This window comes from Vespa crabro, chromosome 14 (genome assembly GCF_910589235.1).
Source record: "Vespa crabro chromosome 14, iyVesCrab1.2, whole genome shotgun sequence".
NCBI lineage: Eukaryota > Metazoa > Arthropoda > Insecta > Hymenoptera > Vespidae > Vespa > Vespa crabro.
The window spans coordinates 860,964-879,837 of NC_060968.1; the positions used below are offsets into that span (position 1 = coordinate 860,964).

The following is an 18,874-nucleotide window of genomic DNA, read 5'->3' on the forward strand; positions in this document are numbered from 1 at the left end:
AAACGATACGACAGGTACTTTTCTTCCCTCCATTTCAAGATTTTAAACAACATATTGCCAACACGTGTTACTCCAAGTGAACATGATGCACTTTACTTCCAATTCGTAAGGTTGTTCAGAAGGTGTTAGTTGGTACAAAGTGGATATACGAAAGTGTCATAAACGATAAACGACAGAATGATAACAGATGTTTACGTCCCAAGAGATTTCTGTATCGTCTCGAGGATACACTTAGTTTAAAAAAAAAGTAAAGAAAGAAATAAGAGAGAGAAAAAAAAGAAAGGAAAAAATATAAACGGAAAAAAAAAGGAAAACCTTAAATACTAAGTTTTGGATTAATCTTAATCGAGTTACCTTGGATAGTTTAATCGGATATATAATAATACGAAGAAGAGATAATAAAAGAACGTACGGTATCTAATTATAACTAAGAATTGTTCATTGAATTACGTGAGATATTATTTTATAACTAATGTTTCCGTTAAAAAATAACTAGCAATTTTGATCAGTCATATCTTCAAGTTTCATACAGTTTTTAAAAATTTCCAAATTAGCAAATCGAAGATTTACAAACGGAATAAGTCTAGTGAGATTTATACAGGTCATAGAAGACCATTTTATTTTCGATCTATTAAAATCAAATCGAAAAATAACGAAGGAATACGATTTTAAATAAATCCCATAAATTTAAAAAATATCCGAGATTTATTAATAATTTTGATTTACAATAATAGTAAATAGTTCTTTTGAAAATAGGATTGGAATTTCTTTTTACTGAAGGGAAGTAAAACCATTAAAGATCGTCTTTACTTTTGATTTTGTCAACCGTCGCGTTTCGATCGTTGGGAAAATCCCTACGGTGTATTTCTCTTTTTCATTCTCTTTGTTTTTTTCTCTTCCTCTCTCTCTTTCTCTCTCTCTCTCTTTCTCTCTCTCTCTCTTTCTCTTTCTCTCTCTCTCTCTCTCTCTCTCTCTCTCTCTCTCTCTTTCTCTCTCACAGTTTCTGGTTAGCCAGCTAGGAAGAGTGCGCGTGTGCGTAGGAACCCTCCGATTTCGACTGACCCTGTGCTTCCAAGGGTGGAGCTTAAAATAAGGGTGTTACCACTCTGGCTTAGCTACCCCGCGAGCAAACGGCATTTTGAGACTGAGGGTGGAGACTGAGAACGGACAAGGGGTGGAGAAAACGTTCGTGGGATAGAAAGAGAAAGATTGGAATAGTGAGACACTTTACGGAGAGATGTACAACTCTGGTCGAACTACCAAACAGTGTGTCGCCACCGCTGACTACGTTTCGTCAGACACTTTCAAATCCTGACAGTTGCTTCCAATTCCATTATCAAATTATTTCTTTCCTCGCTTCGTCTATTTTGCCTACTTCTTCAAAAGGTGACCAAGTGTTGTTCACACGTACTTTTGAAAAAAGAGAAGAAGAAAGAAGATAGTGAAAAAGAAAGAATTGTCCTTGAGAATATACCATCGATAATAGAATGGAGAATTCTTTAGACATTTGTGAAATGTGTATCTCGTTAAAATAAACGTCTATGGTGAATCAAAGAAAACAAATAATAATAATAATAATAATAATAATAATAATAATAATAACAATAATATGGCACCAATGATCGAAAGTAATAGCAGTGATTCTACCATCGTTATACAAAGTGATCTTTATGTCGAAAGTTGGAAACGTAAACAAACAATTCAGAAAGGTATCAACTAATAAATATTAATTAACAATAAATCGAATCAGTGATTATTAATAATGACATCCTTACATGGAAACAAAAAAAAAGGAAGAAGAGAGAGTGAGAAAAAACGAAAGAAAAAGAGAGAGTGAGAGGCAGCGAAAGAGAGAGAGAGAGAGAGAGAGGGAATTAGTGAGAGGAAGAGAGATGGAGAGAGAGAAAGAGAAAGAATAGCAATGGCGGCGAAAGAAAAAATGATGCATTATTCAAGGAAAATTTCCATTCGTGAGAAGTTTCGGTAGATAGGTAGCTACATCGTTAGGTTGCTCTCTCGCTGGCGCTTTAATGATGGTTTGCTCCCTTTGCCTTTCGTTCTTGTAACGAGGAGTTTCGACATTGTTACGCCTTCGGAAGGCCACGATATAACGATAGTGAATATATATGTATATATATATATATATATATATATACACACACACACATACACATACATATGTATACGTATATACATATATGTATATATATATTCTACTATAAAATCCTCGAAATATTCCATCGTAAGATACGGCAACTTTCTTAACCCATTCGATACCGCAAATTTTTTCGAACACGGTCCCCAAGGTAAAAAATTTTTTTTTTTTCATTATATTGTTCATTTTCAGTAAAAAAACTTGTTTACTATGGAAATCAGCCAATTCGTAAGTCAATTCGTATAAATAAGATGATTGCACACCGTCTGTGCGGTTGGTTCCTGCAAAAAATTTTCTGTAAGAGTGAACTGTTACGCGTCGTCGTTGGTGCTCGGTTTTCACGGATAAGGAGACACAGAGTGGTAGGAACGAATTTCTTACTTATTCACGGATAAAGATGGGTCAAAGAAAAGAAAAATTTTATTATCTAAGCCAGCACTTAAGATAATAAGATTTAAGATATTATTTCTTACATGTAAGAAATTCTAAATACGCAGAATCTGCTGGCTTAAGATAATGATTTTCATTTAGGTGGTATGAATAGAAGGCGATACTATTGATGTTAATGATAGATTTGAAAAATGGAATTAGATATATGGGTTCCTGCAATGATATTTCTTAAAAATATAGATTTCGAAAATTCAAACAAAACGTTTTGTTTTATTTGGTACAAATGAAAACCAATGACAAATTATGTTTTCGTATACTTTACAGATACTATTAATTAAAAAACAACTTCTATTTAGACGAGTATTTTACTCAGAATAACTGAAAATTGCTCATCGTTACTATTGCACTCCGGTGTGCAGCCGGTCTCATAGCCTCGTAAAGGCATTGCACACACGGTATGCAATTGGTCTCGAATGGATATTCTAAAAAAGATACAGAAATAAATAAATAAATGAATAAATAAATAAACAAAAAATGACAGAAAAAGATAAATATTTATGGCGTGATGAGATCATTCTTTTTTAATTAATTAATAATTTATTTGTTTATTTACTTAGTTACATTTTTGTTTATTTCTTTTAATTTCGATGAAAACGACCATCTCGAAGCGTTTCTTTTCAGCAAACAGCCCAACTTCAGATCTTACCTTAGATCTCAGCAATACTCGGCATCATTATCATCATCATCGTCATCACCATCACCATCATCATCGACGTAACGACAACCAGAATCAAAACCACAACAACAATAACAGTCTTATCAATAACAACAATAAAAATAACAACGATAACAACAACTCGATAAGCCTTGTGACGAGCGAACCTCAAGAAATCGTGATGAAGGAGAAAAGTAAGACAGCGGCCCGATGGCGCCGGGAAAAAGAAAACAAGGAATACCTCGAACTTGGAAAACTTTTACCGCTTCCATCAACGATCACCTCACAATTGGACAAGGCCAGTATCATCAGGCTAACCACTAGCAACCTCAAGATGAGAGCATTATTTCCTCACGGTAAGAATTACTTCGTCACACTTATTTATTTATAGTTTAATGATTTGATAAGAAAAAAGAAAAAAAAATAAAAGAAATGAAACCGACGACTTTTATTATACATTAATTCTTGACGAAAGGAAACACTCTTGCACTCTTTTTATTAATTCACCACTTCTTTTACCGGACAGCTTCCAACGTAAAGGGCAAATAATATCGGATGAGATGGATGTGATTGCGCACTTAATGCATTGTTAGCCCCTACTGCTTTGTAAGCAAAGTATGGGGGCTGTTATAACGTTACAATGGTCCCTACACCGACTCTCTTTTACACTAACACCACAACCAACTGTAAGTGTTAAGTTCTTTCCTTCCTTTTTTCCTTCCTTCCTTCCTTTCTATCTACGTACCTACCTACCTACCTACCTTCCTATCCTCTCTCTCCTTTTCCTTCCTATCTACGTACCTACCTACCTACCACCCCCTATCCTCTCTCTTCTCTTCCTTCCTAACTACGTACCTACCTACCTACCTTCCTATCTTCTCCCTTCTCTTCCTTCCTATCTACGTACCTACCTACCACCCCCTATCCTTTCTCTTCTCTTCCTTCCTATCTACGTACCTACCTACCTAACTTCCTATCCTCTCTCCTTTCTTCCTTCCTAGCTATCTACCCTACCTACCTTCCTATCTTTCCTCCTCCTTCTTTCCTATCAACCTACCAACCTACCTACCTACTTATCTTCCTTCCTTCCTTCCTTCCTTCCTTCCTTCCTTCCTTCCTTCCTTCCTTCCTTCCTTCCTTCCTTCCTTCCTTCCTTCCTTCCTTCCTTCCTTCCTTCCTTCCTTCCTTCCTTCCTTCCTTCCTTCCTTCTTTCCTTCCTTCCTTCCTTCCTTCCTTCCTTCCTTCCTTCCTTCCTTCCTTCTTTCCTTCCTTCCTTCCTTCTTTTTTTCTTTCTTTCTTTCTTTCTTTCTTTCTTTCTTTCTTTCCTTCCTTCCTTCCTTCCTTCCTTCCTTCCTTCCTTCCTTCCTTCCTTCCTTCCTTCCTTCCTTCCTTCCTTCCTTCCTTCCTTCCTTCCTTCCTTGCTTCCTTCTTTCCCTCTCTCCTTCCAATCTTTCCATCCTCGTCTACGGCGAATTGAATTTCAAGTGGCTTCATCCCTCTACAATACAGATGCTTCTTTTATTCTTCAAAAAAGACACGGTATATACCCTTCGATATATGAGCTACACTCTTGTGATCGTTCATGTTTTCTCACATTGATCGAATATTATCATCGTTGATCGTGATAAAGACCGTATCAAAGAAAAAAAAAAGAAAAAATAGAAAAGAAATTATTCGATTTGATGTTGCTACGTAGAAATTTAATTTTCAATGATGTCGAGAAAGATCCTATCTCGTCCTCTTCATATTTCTGATGTCCCTCTGATATTGAAAAAAAAAAAAATAAAAGAGAGCAAAGAATACAAGGGATGTCTTTGGACACAAATGTATAACCTAAACTCGAGTAGTATAGCGTTTACGTAATTCATTCGAAATCACGTAGTTTTGGATGTTTTAACATAACAAAAGATGATGACAGAGAAAACAAAAAAAGAAAAAGATTTTAATGTATTTTTCAGGACTGGGTGATGACTGGGGTACTAGACCACCACCTAGTAGTCCTTTGGAAGCTGGTATTAAAGAATTAGGATCACTTTTTTTGAAAGTAAATTTTTAATCTATTATCAGTCTTACAAGTCTTGTTATAAAACATTTTTGTTAATCGATATTTCTTTCGATTTTCGTTATGTTGTTTCAGACTCTGGACGGTTTCGTATTCGTCGTGACACCCGATGGAAAAATCGTTTATGTTAGTGAAACAGCCAGTGTACACTTAGGAATGTCTCAGGTTAGATGCGTATTATCTTCGATTACCTTAAATATTTTCCTTGTTTTTAATGATACGACAAAATACTAGAATTAGATACATTGTCTTTTGGAGAATTCAAGGTCATCAATGTTTTTTTTTCCTTCGATTTTGCCAACTTCAGCAATAAAATGAAGATGATATCAATTCGTGGATTCATATGTTCGTAGGTTACATACTTTCTCGACGCTGTAAAATTGACATATTTTAGGAATTCTTTTCAAGAAGCGAATAAAATAAATTAAAAAATTAATTCCGTACTATTACTTGATGTTTTATTTATATACAAAACTTTTTCCGTCAAATTTGTAATTTATTACCGCGTCAATCTTTATATACGAAAATTTGGACTCAATGAACAGCATCCCAAATTCCTATAAAAATTTTTATATTATTGAAATTTCAGTACTGTATTAAAAAATAATGTTGTAATTAAGTGCCATTAGCTCGAATTCTTAAATTTCTGATGAATAAAAAAATTATGCCATTTTGAAAAAGTGTCAATTTTTCGTCTAAACTTAAATGAAAAATAAAATTTAATAAACTTTTAAACTTATTAGAAAAATATTAAAAATTAAAATTTAAAAAAAAATTAACGGATGATCCTTGATTAGAATATTATTTTACAACACGGTACTGGAATTTTAATAATTTTATGTTTTTACAAGAAGTTAAGCTGCTGCTTGTATTTTCTTGTGGAGATTAACGTGGCTGTAGATTAAAAAACTTATATGTAATCAAATCAAATGGAAAAAAATTTTTAATATAAATAAAATATTAAGAAGCAACGTGAAATTATTAGTCTTACAATTTATTTTGTTTCCTTTCTGAAAAAAAATTCTCAAAATACGTCAATTTTTCGACGCGGAGAACATATGTACCTAATCTCTTAAGAGATCATTGACCTTGAATTTTAAAGAAATATATGACTTATTTTTGGAGAGAAATTTTCGAATAATTTTATCCTATATATTTCAAGAATATAATTAATGCTTTATTTTCTTTTTCATTTTTTATATTCAGGTTGAATTGACAGGTAATAATATATACGAATACATTTGTCAGTACGACCACGAAGAGATGTTTTCGGTGTTGAATCTCCCACAAAATCCGGCGGATCTCACCGATTTTATGTTTCCACCTCCGAACTCACGCGGTGAAATCGATCTAGAACGTGTCTTCTTTCTGAGAATGAAATGTATCTTAGCGAAGAGAAGCGCTGGTCTTGTCACGGAAGGATACAAGGTATGAACGAATCAACGTAATTATGACACGTTTTATAAATATTCTATTTTTATTCTTTAGTGTATTCCGAAAATCTTATAAGATCTTTTCAAGGACAATATTTTCTTGCGTTTACTTCGAATACAATCCAGTATCCATTCTAAAGTTAATACTTTTGCAGAAAACCGTAAAAACTTCGCGAAATACATTATTATCTCTCTTCTTTTTCCCGAAATAAATATTTTTTATCAAATTTTCAAAGTACTAACTTTCGACCTACGCCGAATCCGATTATAACTTTTAAACCTAACTCTTTCCTTCTAACCCTCTATCATCATAAATAAAAATAAAGAAAAAAAACAGAAAGAAAAAGAAAAGAGAAGAGAAGAGGAAAAAAGGAAAGGAAAGAAAGAAAAAAAAATTCTTGAAAAAAGAAAAGGAAAAAAGTATCCAAACAATTAACATAACAGAGAAAGAGCATAGTCGTACAGGAAATCATAAAAGTTATATAAAAATTGAAATGCTAAATAAGAGATAAGGGATTGGTGAGCTAAGTAGGGACAGCATTATCTTGGTCACGCGCGATTCGAAAGAAAAACGAACAGGAACCTGGCAGGTAGTTGTCGATGAACGTTGCTCAAATTCGGTCCATTCGGAATGGCAAACGCAAAAACGTTTTTCCTAAACTATACCAATATAAAAATAATTACTAATAAAATCGATTGATTACCGCAAGCACTGGTGGTCGAAACTGTTATAATTTATTCGAAAAAAAAAACAAAAAAAAAGGAAAAGAAAAGAAAAGAGAGAAAAAATGTTTATTTATCTTTCTTTCTTCGTCGACTTTTTTTTCATTGACTCACGCTTCTTACAATTATTATTTTTTGCTCTTACTACTAGCTTTTTGTTCTGTTTCTTCTTTTCTTCCTTTTTTCTTTTTTCTTTTTTACAGAAACAAGACAGACTTCCATCTTAGATGATAAAAGTTAGATTATCATCAGATCCAGTCGATTAATTCATAGATATATTTGTGAAGGAACACGATCGTCGATCTTTATCAACAACCAAACAGAAATAAATCATGTTAATTCGACGAAACGACTGTTCTCCCCTAAAAGTTTGAATAGGTATAGTTAACAAATAAAGTTAGTATAGTATAGATCGTGTAGCCGTATACTTGCGATTACGAATAACGATCTTCTAAATGGTAGGAATGTTGATTAAAACAAACAATCAAAAAAGTGTCGGTTAAGTCCTCGAGAAAGAAGAAAATGTTTAGCAAATAGCTCGTCCTCGTATCTAAGCGACGATGATGACCGTAACTCTTGAGAAAATCTCATATATAAAGTTAAAGAGAGAAAACGAGAGAGAGAGAGAGAGAGAGAGAGAGATAGAGAGAAAACGTTCTGGATTTGCTAAGTCATGAATGCGACCCCCGTAAAGCTGTAGGATGAGGTACGAAAGAGGGGCCAGGAAATGCGAAGAGGGTAGGTTTTTCTATGGCACTTGGACAATACAAAGAACCGGTAGTTGGCTTCTAACCCATTATTTACAAGGATTATAAGCATTCTATTCTCGTGGCCGACAATTATCTATTTATCATTTTAATCGATTTGCCACGAGTTTCAGAGTTTTATCTGTACATTTATCTATCTATATATTTATTGTTATCTTCGATCTAGGCGATAAATTATGAGATAGGTCGTGATCAATTAGGATCAATTTACTTAGCCTTCAATTCCAGACAAACGGAACATTTCGATCACTTGCTTTCTCTCTCTCTCTCTCTTTCTTTCTTTCTTTCTTCCTTTGCTGCCGTAAATAATAATAATAATAAAAAAAAGAAAAAGAAATACTAACGATCACATAAAAAAGAATGATCGATAAACTAATCTATATCGATGGAACAATACATCCCAGACTAGTCGTTACACATGCTAGAAAAGATTACGAATAGTCTCTCTCTCTCTTCTCTCTCTTCTCTATTCCTCTCTTTCTTTCTTTAACTCTTTCTCTCTCAAAAATATACACACTCTTTTTCTCTTAGGAAGTTGCAAATGAGTTTGAAGATCGTCGACACCTCGACAGAGTATAAGCCATTGTCCTAATGAATATCGTTTCAAGATCTTTATAAGAATGTGAATCCTGAACGAAATTGAATTTGTTCGTTCGCCCTTCTCAAAACTCATATTCCTTCTCTTTCTTTCTCTCTCCTTCTCTCCCTCCCTCCCTTTTTCTCTCTCTCTCTCTCTCTCTTTCTCTCTTTCTCTCTCTGTTCTTCTCCTCTTCATTCTCCATTAACTCGTATCCCCTTAGTAATAGAGAAGAGGATCCTTCGCAGCACGTACATGCTCGTGTGATGCACCAGAATTGCATAGCATATAGTAAACATATGCAATGCGTTAGGTATATAGGGAAAATAGGGTGGTGAAACGAGCCTATTTGCCTCACAAATGTGTTGGCTTGGTTATCAGGGCTTGGTATACCTAGGTACTCGAGACACGAGCAAACCCGAGTTTGACGCTCGACGAATCTTTTTTTTTTTTCTTTCTTTCTTTCTTTCTTCTTTATTTCTCCTTTTTTCTCTTCTCTTCTTTCCTTTTCTTTCCATTACTCATTCGAGCATTCAATTAGTAGGAAGGAATTGGTAATTTGCCAGGAGTACGTTGTTCCACGCGAAAATCCACACTTTGCGCCGACGGTAGGTAGTACTTCGTGTTTCAATCATTGAAAGATGATACATATGCTCGTTCGAGTGCCATACTCGTTCTGGTATCATCAACTGGTATATTTTTGAATAATATACACCGCTCATTAATCCTTTCACCGGTATTTCTCGTGATCAATGATACGTAATAACACTTGATGATAATATATGGTTAACGTATGCAATTGGCTTATCATTAATTAGTATTCCTTACTCAAGGAATAACTTCCATATGCGATCATCTTTATCGTCATCATCGTCATCATCATCGTCGTCATCATCCTCATTCTCATTCTCATCCTCACGTTTGGTAGACGAGAACAATATCTTTCTTCTTACAGGTTATTCATTGTTCGGGTTACCTCAAGTGCATCATTGAAAGTTCAACTGGTTCAGAATACGAAGACGGTGGTACTGCTGGTAGATGCATCAGAAATATTTGTCTCCTAGCCGTCGGCCATTCCTTTCCAACATCTGCCATTACGGAAATCAAACTTTATAACAATATGTTCATGTTCAGAGCGTCCCTCGATCTCAAGATGATATTCATCGATTCGAAGTAAGAAAACAGCAAGAGCATACAAAAATAAATAAATAAACGAAATAACAAAAAAAAAGAAAAAAAAGAAGAGAGAAAGAAAGTATTTCCTCTTTAGAGATGTTCCTTAATAAGAACAAAACAAAACGAAAAAACATAAAAAACTAAGAAAGAAAGAAAGAAAGAAAAAGAAAAAAAAAGAAAAAAGAAAGAAAGAAAGAAAGAAAGAAAAAAGAAAGAAAAAAATAAGAAAAAAGATCGATCCTTCGTATTTGCCACTTAAAAATTAGCTCGAGTACGTAGAAACGAAGGAGCTGCCATTAGACTGTTTATTTCCAATGTAATTACACTTTGGTATTGGATTACCTCGACGCTTAGTGTTTGGACTGAGAAACGAAAAAAGGGGGAGAACCAAGGTCCTCTCGGTGCCAGCCATTAAAATTAGTTTCGTATTACCGCAGAGAGTCAAGGACCTTTCTTTCTTTTACTCTCTCTCTTTTTTATCGACGCCAAATAAATATCCAACGTCCACCGAGCTTGCACGTAGATATGCGACACTTCTTATTCCTTGGCATATGTATGTATACAGAGTGGCCCATATTAAATGTTACAAACTGTTTTTTCTTCTTTTTTTTTCTTTCTTTTCTATTTCTTTCTTTCTTCGCTCGCTGTTAGAAATATCAAATTGAATTAAATAAAACTGAATAATATGTACATAATACGAAACAGATTAAATAATTAAACTAGTTAGTATATGAGACTAGATTTTTTTATTTATAACTCTCTCTGCCTAATATAATGAAGAATCCTTTTTCTTCCCAATTTCTTTATATATATATATATATATATATATATATATATATATATATATTGATTCAACATTACAATATGTACTCTCTTTGATATCCCAAATCAAATTAAATGAAAAAGAAAATGAAAAAAGAAAAAGAACAAATAATGTCAATCTATCTCTAACAGTGGCAAAGATAACAGCTTTTGTAACACTTTATATGGGATATCCTATAGCCTATCTACGTACGCATGTACCTATGTATGTACGTATATACTGGGAACGAACACGTGACAAAGTAGAAACTATAGACGCACCAGTATATTGCAATGAAATTTTATACGATTTCGTTTTCTTTTTTTACTCGATAACAACAGGAAAAAAAGGAGAAGGAAAAAAACAAAAAAATAAAAAAATAAAGAAAAAAGCGATGCTACGAAAAAACATTCATGGATTTAGATATTCTTTTTCTTTTTTTATTTCCTTTTCTCTCTCTTTCTTTCTCTCTCTCTCTCTCTCTCTCTCTCTCTCTCTCTCTCTTTTTCTCGCATACATACAAGCATACACTCATACACACACACACACACACACACACACAAACGAACTTGATAATATATACATACATTATAAACATAGTCGTATATCTTTATTACAGCGCAACGAATTTAACAGGCTACCAACCACAGGATCTCATCGAGAAAACTCTCTATCATTACGTACATGGAAGCGACGCGTTGCACTTGAAACAAGCACACCGAGTTCGTAAGTACAAAGAAATTTTTTTTTGTATGCTCCATTCCCTTCTCTCTCTCTCTCTCTCTTTTTTCTATCTATATAATTTTTTTGGTAGCACATCCTCATTGTAGATATATACAGTTTTCTTACCTTCCTTATTTTCCTATTCATCTTCAATGAATTAACTCATCGACATTCTCCCGACACCCACTTGACGGACATAGACTAGCTTTGATCTTTCCCTTCTTTCTCTTTCTTTCTCTCTTTCTCTCTCTCTCTCTCTCACTCTTTTTCTCTCTCTCTCTTTCTCTCTCTCTCTCACTCTTTTTCTCTCTTTCTCTTTCTCTCTCTCTCTCTCTCTCTCTCTCTCTCTCTCTCTTTCATTTTTTTTTCTTAAGCAAACGAGCTACTGGAGTTAGCTATGTACCTTCTCCTCTCCTACGTCTACCACACGAATAGATGATTTTTATAGGACACGGAGAAACAAGTGTGTGAATCGTATGCCTTACACGTAGGCACATGTATATTATCGATCGAATGTGCAGAGTAGTAGATGGTAGTGGTAGTGGTACTAGAGGTACTTGGAGAAGAGAGAGAGAGAGAGAGAGAGAGAGAGAGAAAGAGAGAGAGAGAGAGAGTGATAGAGAAAGGAGGGTGGCACAAGCGGATGAGGTAGTGGTTACTGCTATCACTGTTTGAACAGACTCGCAGTTTCACGAGCAAGAGAAAGAGAGACAAACAGATGGGAACAGGGGAATGGCGGGAACGAGGACGGGACTGTTGGAGGATGAAGGGTGGGGGGAGCGAATGGTTGAAGGGGACAAGGAGGTAGTCTGACATAATGCCACCAACACCGATGCCTACTTGTCTGCCACAAAACCTGTCTACTATTCTCACGGAACGTTTTCCTTTCAGCTCTCTTTGTCCCCTAATGAGTTTTAGCATATGCTGTTCTTGAATCGTTCTTGGTTATGCGAATGTAAAATAATATCTAATTTTCTTTTTGTTGTTGTTGTTTTTTTTTTACCTTTTTTAGTTTTACTTTTTTTATTTTCTTTTTATTGTCGTTGTTATTATTGAATTTCTTTATCTTTTCTTTCCTCTTTCTTCTTTCCTCTTCTTCTTCTTCTTCTTCTTCTTCTTCTTCTTCTTCTTCTTCTTCTTCTTACAGTATTACGAAAGGGTCAAGTAACAACGAAGTACTACAGATTTCTAACGAAATTGGGCGGTTGGGTGTGGATGCAATCATATGCCACGGTCGTTCATAATACAAGAAGCTCAAGGCCTCATTGCATCGTCTCAGTGAATTATATTTTAACAGAGATTGAAAACATGGGACTGGTGTTGAATTGCGTCGAGGGACCTTGTTCGACAAGTCCTGGAAACCCATCTAGCACGGCCTTAACTACTCCAACAACAAGTGCTAATACGAACAAATTAGAAAATCACAGTCCAAGTTCGCCGTCCTTTCGTGGAAGAGTTAAGGAATCACCAGATACAGATTATACAGACAGTTCCGGTTATTCTGGCACAGAATTTATAGCCTGTTCTACAAATTACAGTCACTTTCTTTCGTCTCCTTATGCTGTTAATGGACCGATGCTCGAAGATGGCACTTATTACAATACCGAAGTTTTTCATTTGTACGGAGGTAAGGGGATGTATCTAGAAGAAAAATATCAAACAAATGAGTTTGTAATCCGTACCTTTCTCTCTGTCCAGATATAAATCACGATCCACTTACCACGGTACCACCACCGCCACAACAACAACAACAACAACAGCAACAACAACAACAACAACAACAACAACAACAACAACAACAACAAGAAACACATCATCATCAAATACAAAGTAATCAACAGAGGAGGCCATATTCTACGTCATCCAGTTCTTGCGGTAGCACCGATGCTATGGATAATCATTTACCTAGTCCAATCGGTTTACATTCTATTCCATCGGGATATCATCCTCCTCCTCCTGCACCTCATCCATCTCATCATCATCCTCATCATCATCATCATCATCATCATCACCATCATCACAATCAACATCAGCTAGCAGACTCGACCTCGTCAAGCATCACGGAAACAGGTGGCAGTGTCATCATGTATTCTGATTGTGGCTTTGATAACAACGACGTTTACAATGGTGTACCAACAACTCCGACGACCCTTCAACATCACGATACCTCTTATCAATCACAAAGAAATACAAATGGAACTGCTGGTAGCAATGTTAAACAACAGGCCCAACATCATCACCATATCGAACAATCGACCGCCGGTTACACAAGTGTTATCGTCGACTCTCAACAATACAGTCCAAATCCTACGCAAGATCTTCATCCCCATGCTCATCATCAGGCTGTCACATCAAGTGGTAGCACGTCTCCTCTAGTAACGCATCATCAGCATTATTACGAAACGCATCACCAATTCGTTCACTGACACCAAACGATGATGCGAGTAATGCTTGTCGTCGAGACATCAACAAGCTTACGAATTCAATGATTCTAGGAACCAATGATTATCCTGCAATTTTATTGCAATTTAATCTGGCTCTTTTGAAATATAATGAATGTAAGGAACGAACAGAAAAAAAATATTAATATTAATAATACTAATAATAATATTAGTACTAATAATAATAATTATAATAATTTAAAAAAAAATAAAGTAAAAACACTCACACACATATACGCCTATTTGCGCGCATACACACATGCATACACACATGCATACGCACACAATAATAATAATAATAATAATAATAATAATAATAATAATAATAACAATAATAATAATAATAATAATAATAATAGTAATAATAATAGTAATAATAATAATAATAGTAATAATAATAGTAATAATAATAATAATAGTAATAATAATAATAATGATAATGATAATGATAATAATAATAATAATAATAATAATGATAATAATAATAATAATAATAATAATAATAGTAATGATAATGATAATAATAATAATAATAATAATAATAATGATAATGATAGTAATAATAATAATAATAATAATAATAATAATAATAATAATAATTAAAATAATTTAAAAAAGAATAATGAAGTAAAAACACTCACAAACATTTACACGTGCTCGCATAAAAAAAAACACACGCATACCCACAATAATAATAGTAGTAGTAATAATAGTAGTAATAATAATAATAATAATAATAATAATAATAATAATAATAATAATAATAATAATAATAATAATAATAATAATAATAATAATAATAATAATAATAATGGAAACGAAAGTTTCGAAAGAAGACATCACTAGATTCGGTTTCGGTCGATGTATCAATTCGAAAGACTGTCAAGTAATGTAAATTTTTTCGAAATGCGCCATCATTTATATCGACATATCAAGTGAGATCGATCGTCACGACGAATTCTTTGTTTTCTTCTCGTTCTACGATAAATTGCCCTGCGTTACAATTTATTCCTGTCTTTCTAGTGAGTCTAACAAAAACAAAACAAAAAAAAAAACAGAAAGAAAAAAAAGAAAAAGAAACGAGAAACATACTTCGCTAATATGCATTGGAAATTCTTTTTTCAATTATAAAAGTCTCTTAACATCATCGATAGAATAATTTTATGCAATTAGGTTAATAATATCTTTCCCTTTGTCTCTGCTCGATCAGTCGTCTACATACATACATAGATACATACATATATATTAGGGGGACCGGAAAGTAATGTCGTATCTGCGCATGTCGATATTTGATTGTGATTAAAAATAAAAACTTGTTAAAAATTTATTCGTTTGAATTTAATTTAAGAAAGCGACATTACTTTCCGGTCCCCTTAATATATATATACATATATACATATATACATATATACATACATACATACACACATACTTTCTCTTCTATATAATTTAAACGTCCTTCACGTAATATCGATCTCAAGAATTATATTGAGAACAAAAATCCATTCAAGATTTTGTAAGAAAAATATTTTAGAAATGAAAAAAAAGTGAAAAAAAATGAAAAGAAAAAAAGAAAAAGAAGAAGAAAAGGATTAAACGGAAAAAATGAAAAAGAAAAAAAAAAGAAACAATGATATGCTTAAGTCACGCTGGACGTGAGCAGTACGTATTTTCCCCCTCATGGTAGTATATTAAATGAATAATATAATGAAGATGATATCGAGTTGAACAAGGGATCGATAGTATCCAAGATCGAGCATTACAGACATAGCGTTGCGCATTGCTCGTTCTCATCGTCGTTATAAATGTAAATATAAAGTGATCGGTCCCAAATCGTAGTAACGTGTACATAACATTTAAACTATGTTAATAATTAATTAATTGATTGATTGATTGATTGATCGCTAACAGAACTATCGAATTTGCTAAAATCAGATGTAAATAGTTATTTCTTACATAGATCCGAAGACTGACCGGTGCTTGTGCCAACCGACCAAAGAGATATGCCCTTCTTAATAAAAAGAAAAAAAAGAAAGAAAAAAGAAAAAGAGAGAGAGAGAGAGAGAGAGAGCGAGAGAGAGAGAGAGAGAAAAAGAGAGAGAAAGAGAGAAAGAGAGAGAGAAAAAGAAAAAAAGAATGAAAGAAAGAAAGAAAGAAAAAAAAAGAAAAAAAAATAAGAAAGAAAGAAAATAACAACGATGTTATTAATTTATTTAACATTTCGTCTGAATCCCCTTTTTTCAGAATTACTAATTGAGCCGATTATTTAAGAAAATGGGCTAACAAAACAAAATATTCTTTTCTTTTTTTTCTCTTCCTCTTCTTTTTTTCCATACGAATTTACACGCATGATATATGAATTGAACAAATGTCATTAGATTTCTTTTTAAACTTTCCGAGCCCCTTTCGTAATTAATGGCACAATTATCCTCCATTATTTTCTTAGTTTGTCGATAATAATAATCTGTCTTAATTCTATTATTTTTTCTTTGTTTTCTTTCTTTTTAATTCGTTTTTGTGTTCTCTTCGGTCTTTATTCTCGTACCAATTCTCTTTTTGTTTTAGATCCAAGTCTCGTCTCCGATTGTTTAAATAAAAACGAAGAAATCTCCTGGTGATTCTTCTGTTTTTCTTTTTTTTAATGCTTCTTATACAGACGATACGAGGACCAATTGTCATCCCGTACGAACAATAAATTAATTGTTCTCGGGATAGAAATTCTCGGCTTGGCTTTCGACGGTCGCGTGCTTGCACGCCAGGGGTCCCTTCGTCAAGGCTGGCACGTGGCTGTTTATAATCACCCTTCCTCCCCCCCATCTAACCCATCGACCTCAACCCCCTCCCCTGCTCTTCTCTTTCCCTCGTACTTTACAGTGTATCACCGAAAAACGTCGTGAATATCTTTCCAGTTCTCGTCGTTTTGTAAACGTCATTTTTAGTATCGTCATCGTCAAACGCGTTTAATTGCTCGTAAATCTTGATCTAGAGATAAAGAAAGTGAGATGGAGAGAGAAACTTGGGGAGAGGGGTGAAGGGAAGAAGTACAAGGGTCCTTTGAGACGAGGAAACCTTTTGTTCGTAGAAGTGACGTAAAATTACTAATAAAGTCACTAAGGGAGGATATGAGAATTTTTCTTCTATCTTTCGATTTTATTTAAAAAAAAAAACGCGGTATGAAAGAAATATTAAAAAATGAAAAATAATGGAGATTAGTTACGTTGTATGTTTGTTTTAAAAGATATGTAATATAGGTGATAAGTATAAAGGATTACAAAATTTTCGTCTTCTTTTTCTTTGACGCATAATTTCCACATAAAGCGTTCAAATTTAATCGCTTTAAGTGTTGCAGACATTTTTTGTTTTTTTTCTAAATGGACCACACAGTTATACGGATTGACATCTCTGTTTTTAAAACAGTTCACAGTAAAATGTTACGAATTGTTTCTTTATCAAAAAAGAAAAAAAAAAGAAGCAAAAAATTCATCGAACATGTTTATCATTGATTAATTATGCAAATTTAAAATTATTTAATGTATAATTATTTAATCATGAAAAAAAAGAAAAAGTAAACTGAATGAAATTTTGCGAGTCCTTCAGTTGTCAGGAAAAAATCTTGCTTTATTTTATTTCTTTTTGTCCTTTTTTTATTAGAAACAAAAAGACGAAAAAAAGAAAGAAAAAGAGAAAGTAAATAAATAGTGTTGTTAAGAGAGAAAAAACAAAAAAGAGGTAGAGAGAAAGAGGCGTGAAGAAGGATATGGTAGATCGGATACAACAACGAGAAGGGAGGGGGTTATGGTTTCTATTATAAGGACATGTGTGACGGAGAGAGGAGGGATCGATTGTGGGCCGCGTGCGGCTCGTTAAATCGTTCGCAAACCCAGATGAATAGGAGGGACACGTAGCTGAGATTCTGTGAAATTGTGCGATCACTCGTTATAGAAATCACCAAGAGAGGATGATTGCCCGAGGCCAACCTAACTGGCGTATCTCACATCATCAAAGAAAGCTCAATCATATATATATATATATATATATATATATATATATATATATATATACATATATATTTTATTTTGAAAAATTCAACATAATTTTTTTAGTTAACCGGCGATAAATCTTATTATTTATGTCTTTCTATAAACGTTGAATATCAAAGATCTGATTACGGATTACCAAAATAGTGTCAGATGTGGAAAATTTGGCCTTGTTTATCTTCGACGATAAATCGTTCTATACGAATTCTGGAAAAGTGGGGTAATCAAAAGGGACCACCAGTTGGATGAAAGTGGGATAAAGCTGAAGAAAAGAGACGAGTGTTACTACGATTTAGAGACAGAAAAAGTAGGGCGTCAAGGATTAATATAAATACACTTGATGGCCGGCAATTTCGCCAAGTACGCCATTGACTAATGAATTATTTGATATATATATATATATATATATATATATGTGTGTGTGTGTGTGTGTGTGTGTGTGTGTGTGTGTGTGTGTGTGTGTGTGTGTGTGTGTGTGTGTGTGTGTGTGTGTGTAATAAATAATACATATAATGTAGTATGTATATATATGTTATATATATAGTATATATAATAATAATAATAATAATAATAATAATAATAATAATAATAATAATAATAATAATAATAATATATAAAATATATATGTATACATATAGATTTTGTTTATTTTTGTCAAATAAAATTAAAAAAATATGTGCAAGATGAAAAATTCACATGCATGATGAACAAATATGGTGTCTTTTTCTTCTTTTTTTTTATTATTATTATTTAAATTAAGTTGACGAACCACAGATTGAACCTGTATTTATCTTCTTACGTTATCGAGAAAATTTTCTTTCCTTTTTACATATGTTGGATGCGCTCTTAAAAATATAAAACTCGAAATACTTG

The 18,874-nt window shown here is 33.4% G+C and overlaps 1 protein-coding gene across 9 annotated transcripts in view; it reads left to right on the forward strand.

Annotated features, from left to right (window-relative positions):
* LOC124429162 (single-minded homolog 2) overlaps window positions 1–14,177 on the forward strand; it is a 35,389-nt gene extending 21,212 nt beyond the window's left edge. For 3 of the 9 annotated variants that reach the window (XM_046974068.1, XM_046974067.1, XM_046974072.1), the window contains exons 2-9: window positions 3,227–3,616; window positions 5,219–5,304; window positions 5,398–5,487; window positions 6,529–6,750; window positions 9,778–9,995; window positions 11,420–11,526; window positions 12,671–13,150; window positions 13,222–14,177. In XM_046974068.1, coding sequence (XP_046830024.1) covers window positions 3,442–3,616; window positions 5,219–5,304; window positions 5,398–5,487; window positions 6,529–6,750; window positions 9,778–9,995; window positions 11,420–11,526; window positions 12,671–13,150; window positions 13,222–13,949 — 2,106 coding nt within the window. In that variant the 5' untranslated portion in view covers window positions 3,227–3,441 and the 3' untranslated portion in view covers window positions 13,950–14,177. Of the gene's footprint in view, window positions 1–994; window positions 1,710–3,213; window positions 3,617–5,218; window positions 5,305–5,397; window positions 5,488–6,528; window positions 6,751–9,777; window positions 9,996–11,419; window positions 11,527–12,670; window positions 13,151–13,221 lie in introns of those variants that run through there. The other 6 variants (XM_046974065.1, XM_046974066.1, XM_046974070.1 and 3 more) reach the window with 4 other exon arrangements.
* The last annotated feature ends 4,697 nt before the right edge of the window (window positions 14,178–18,874 follow it).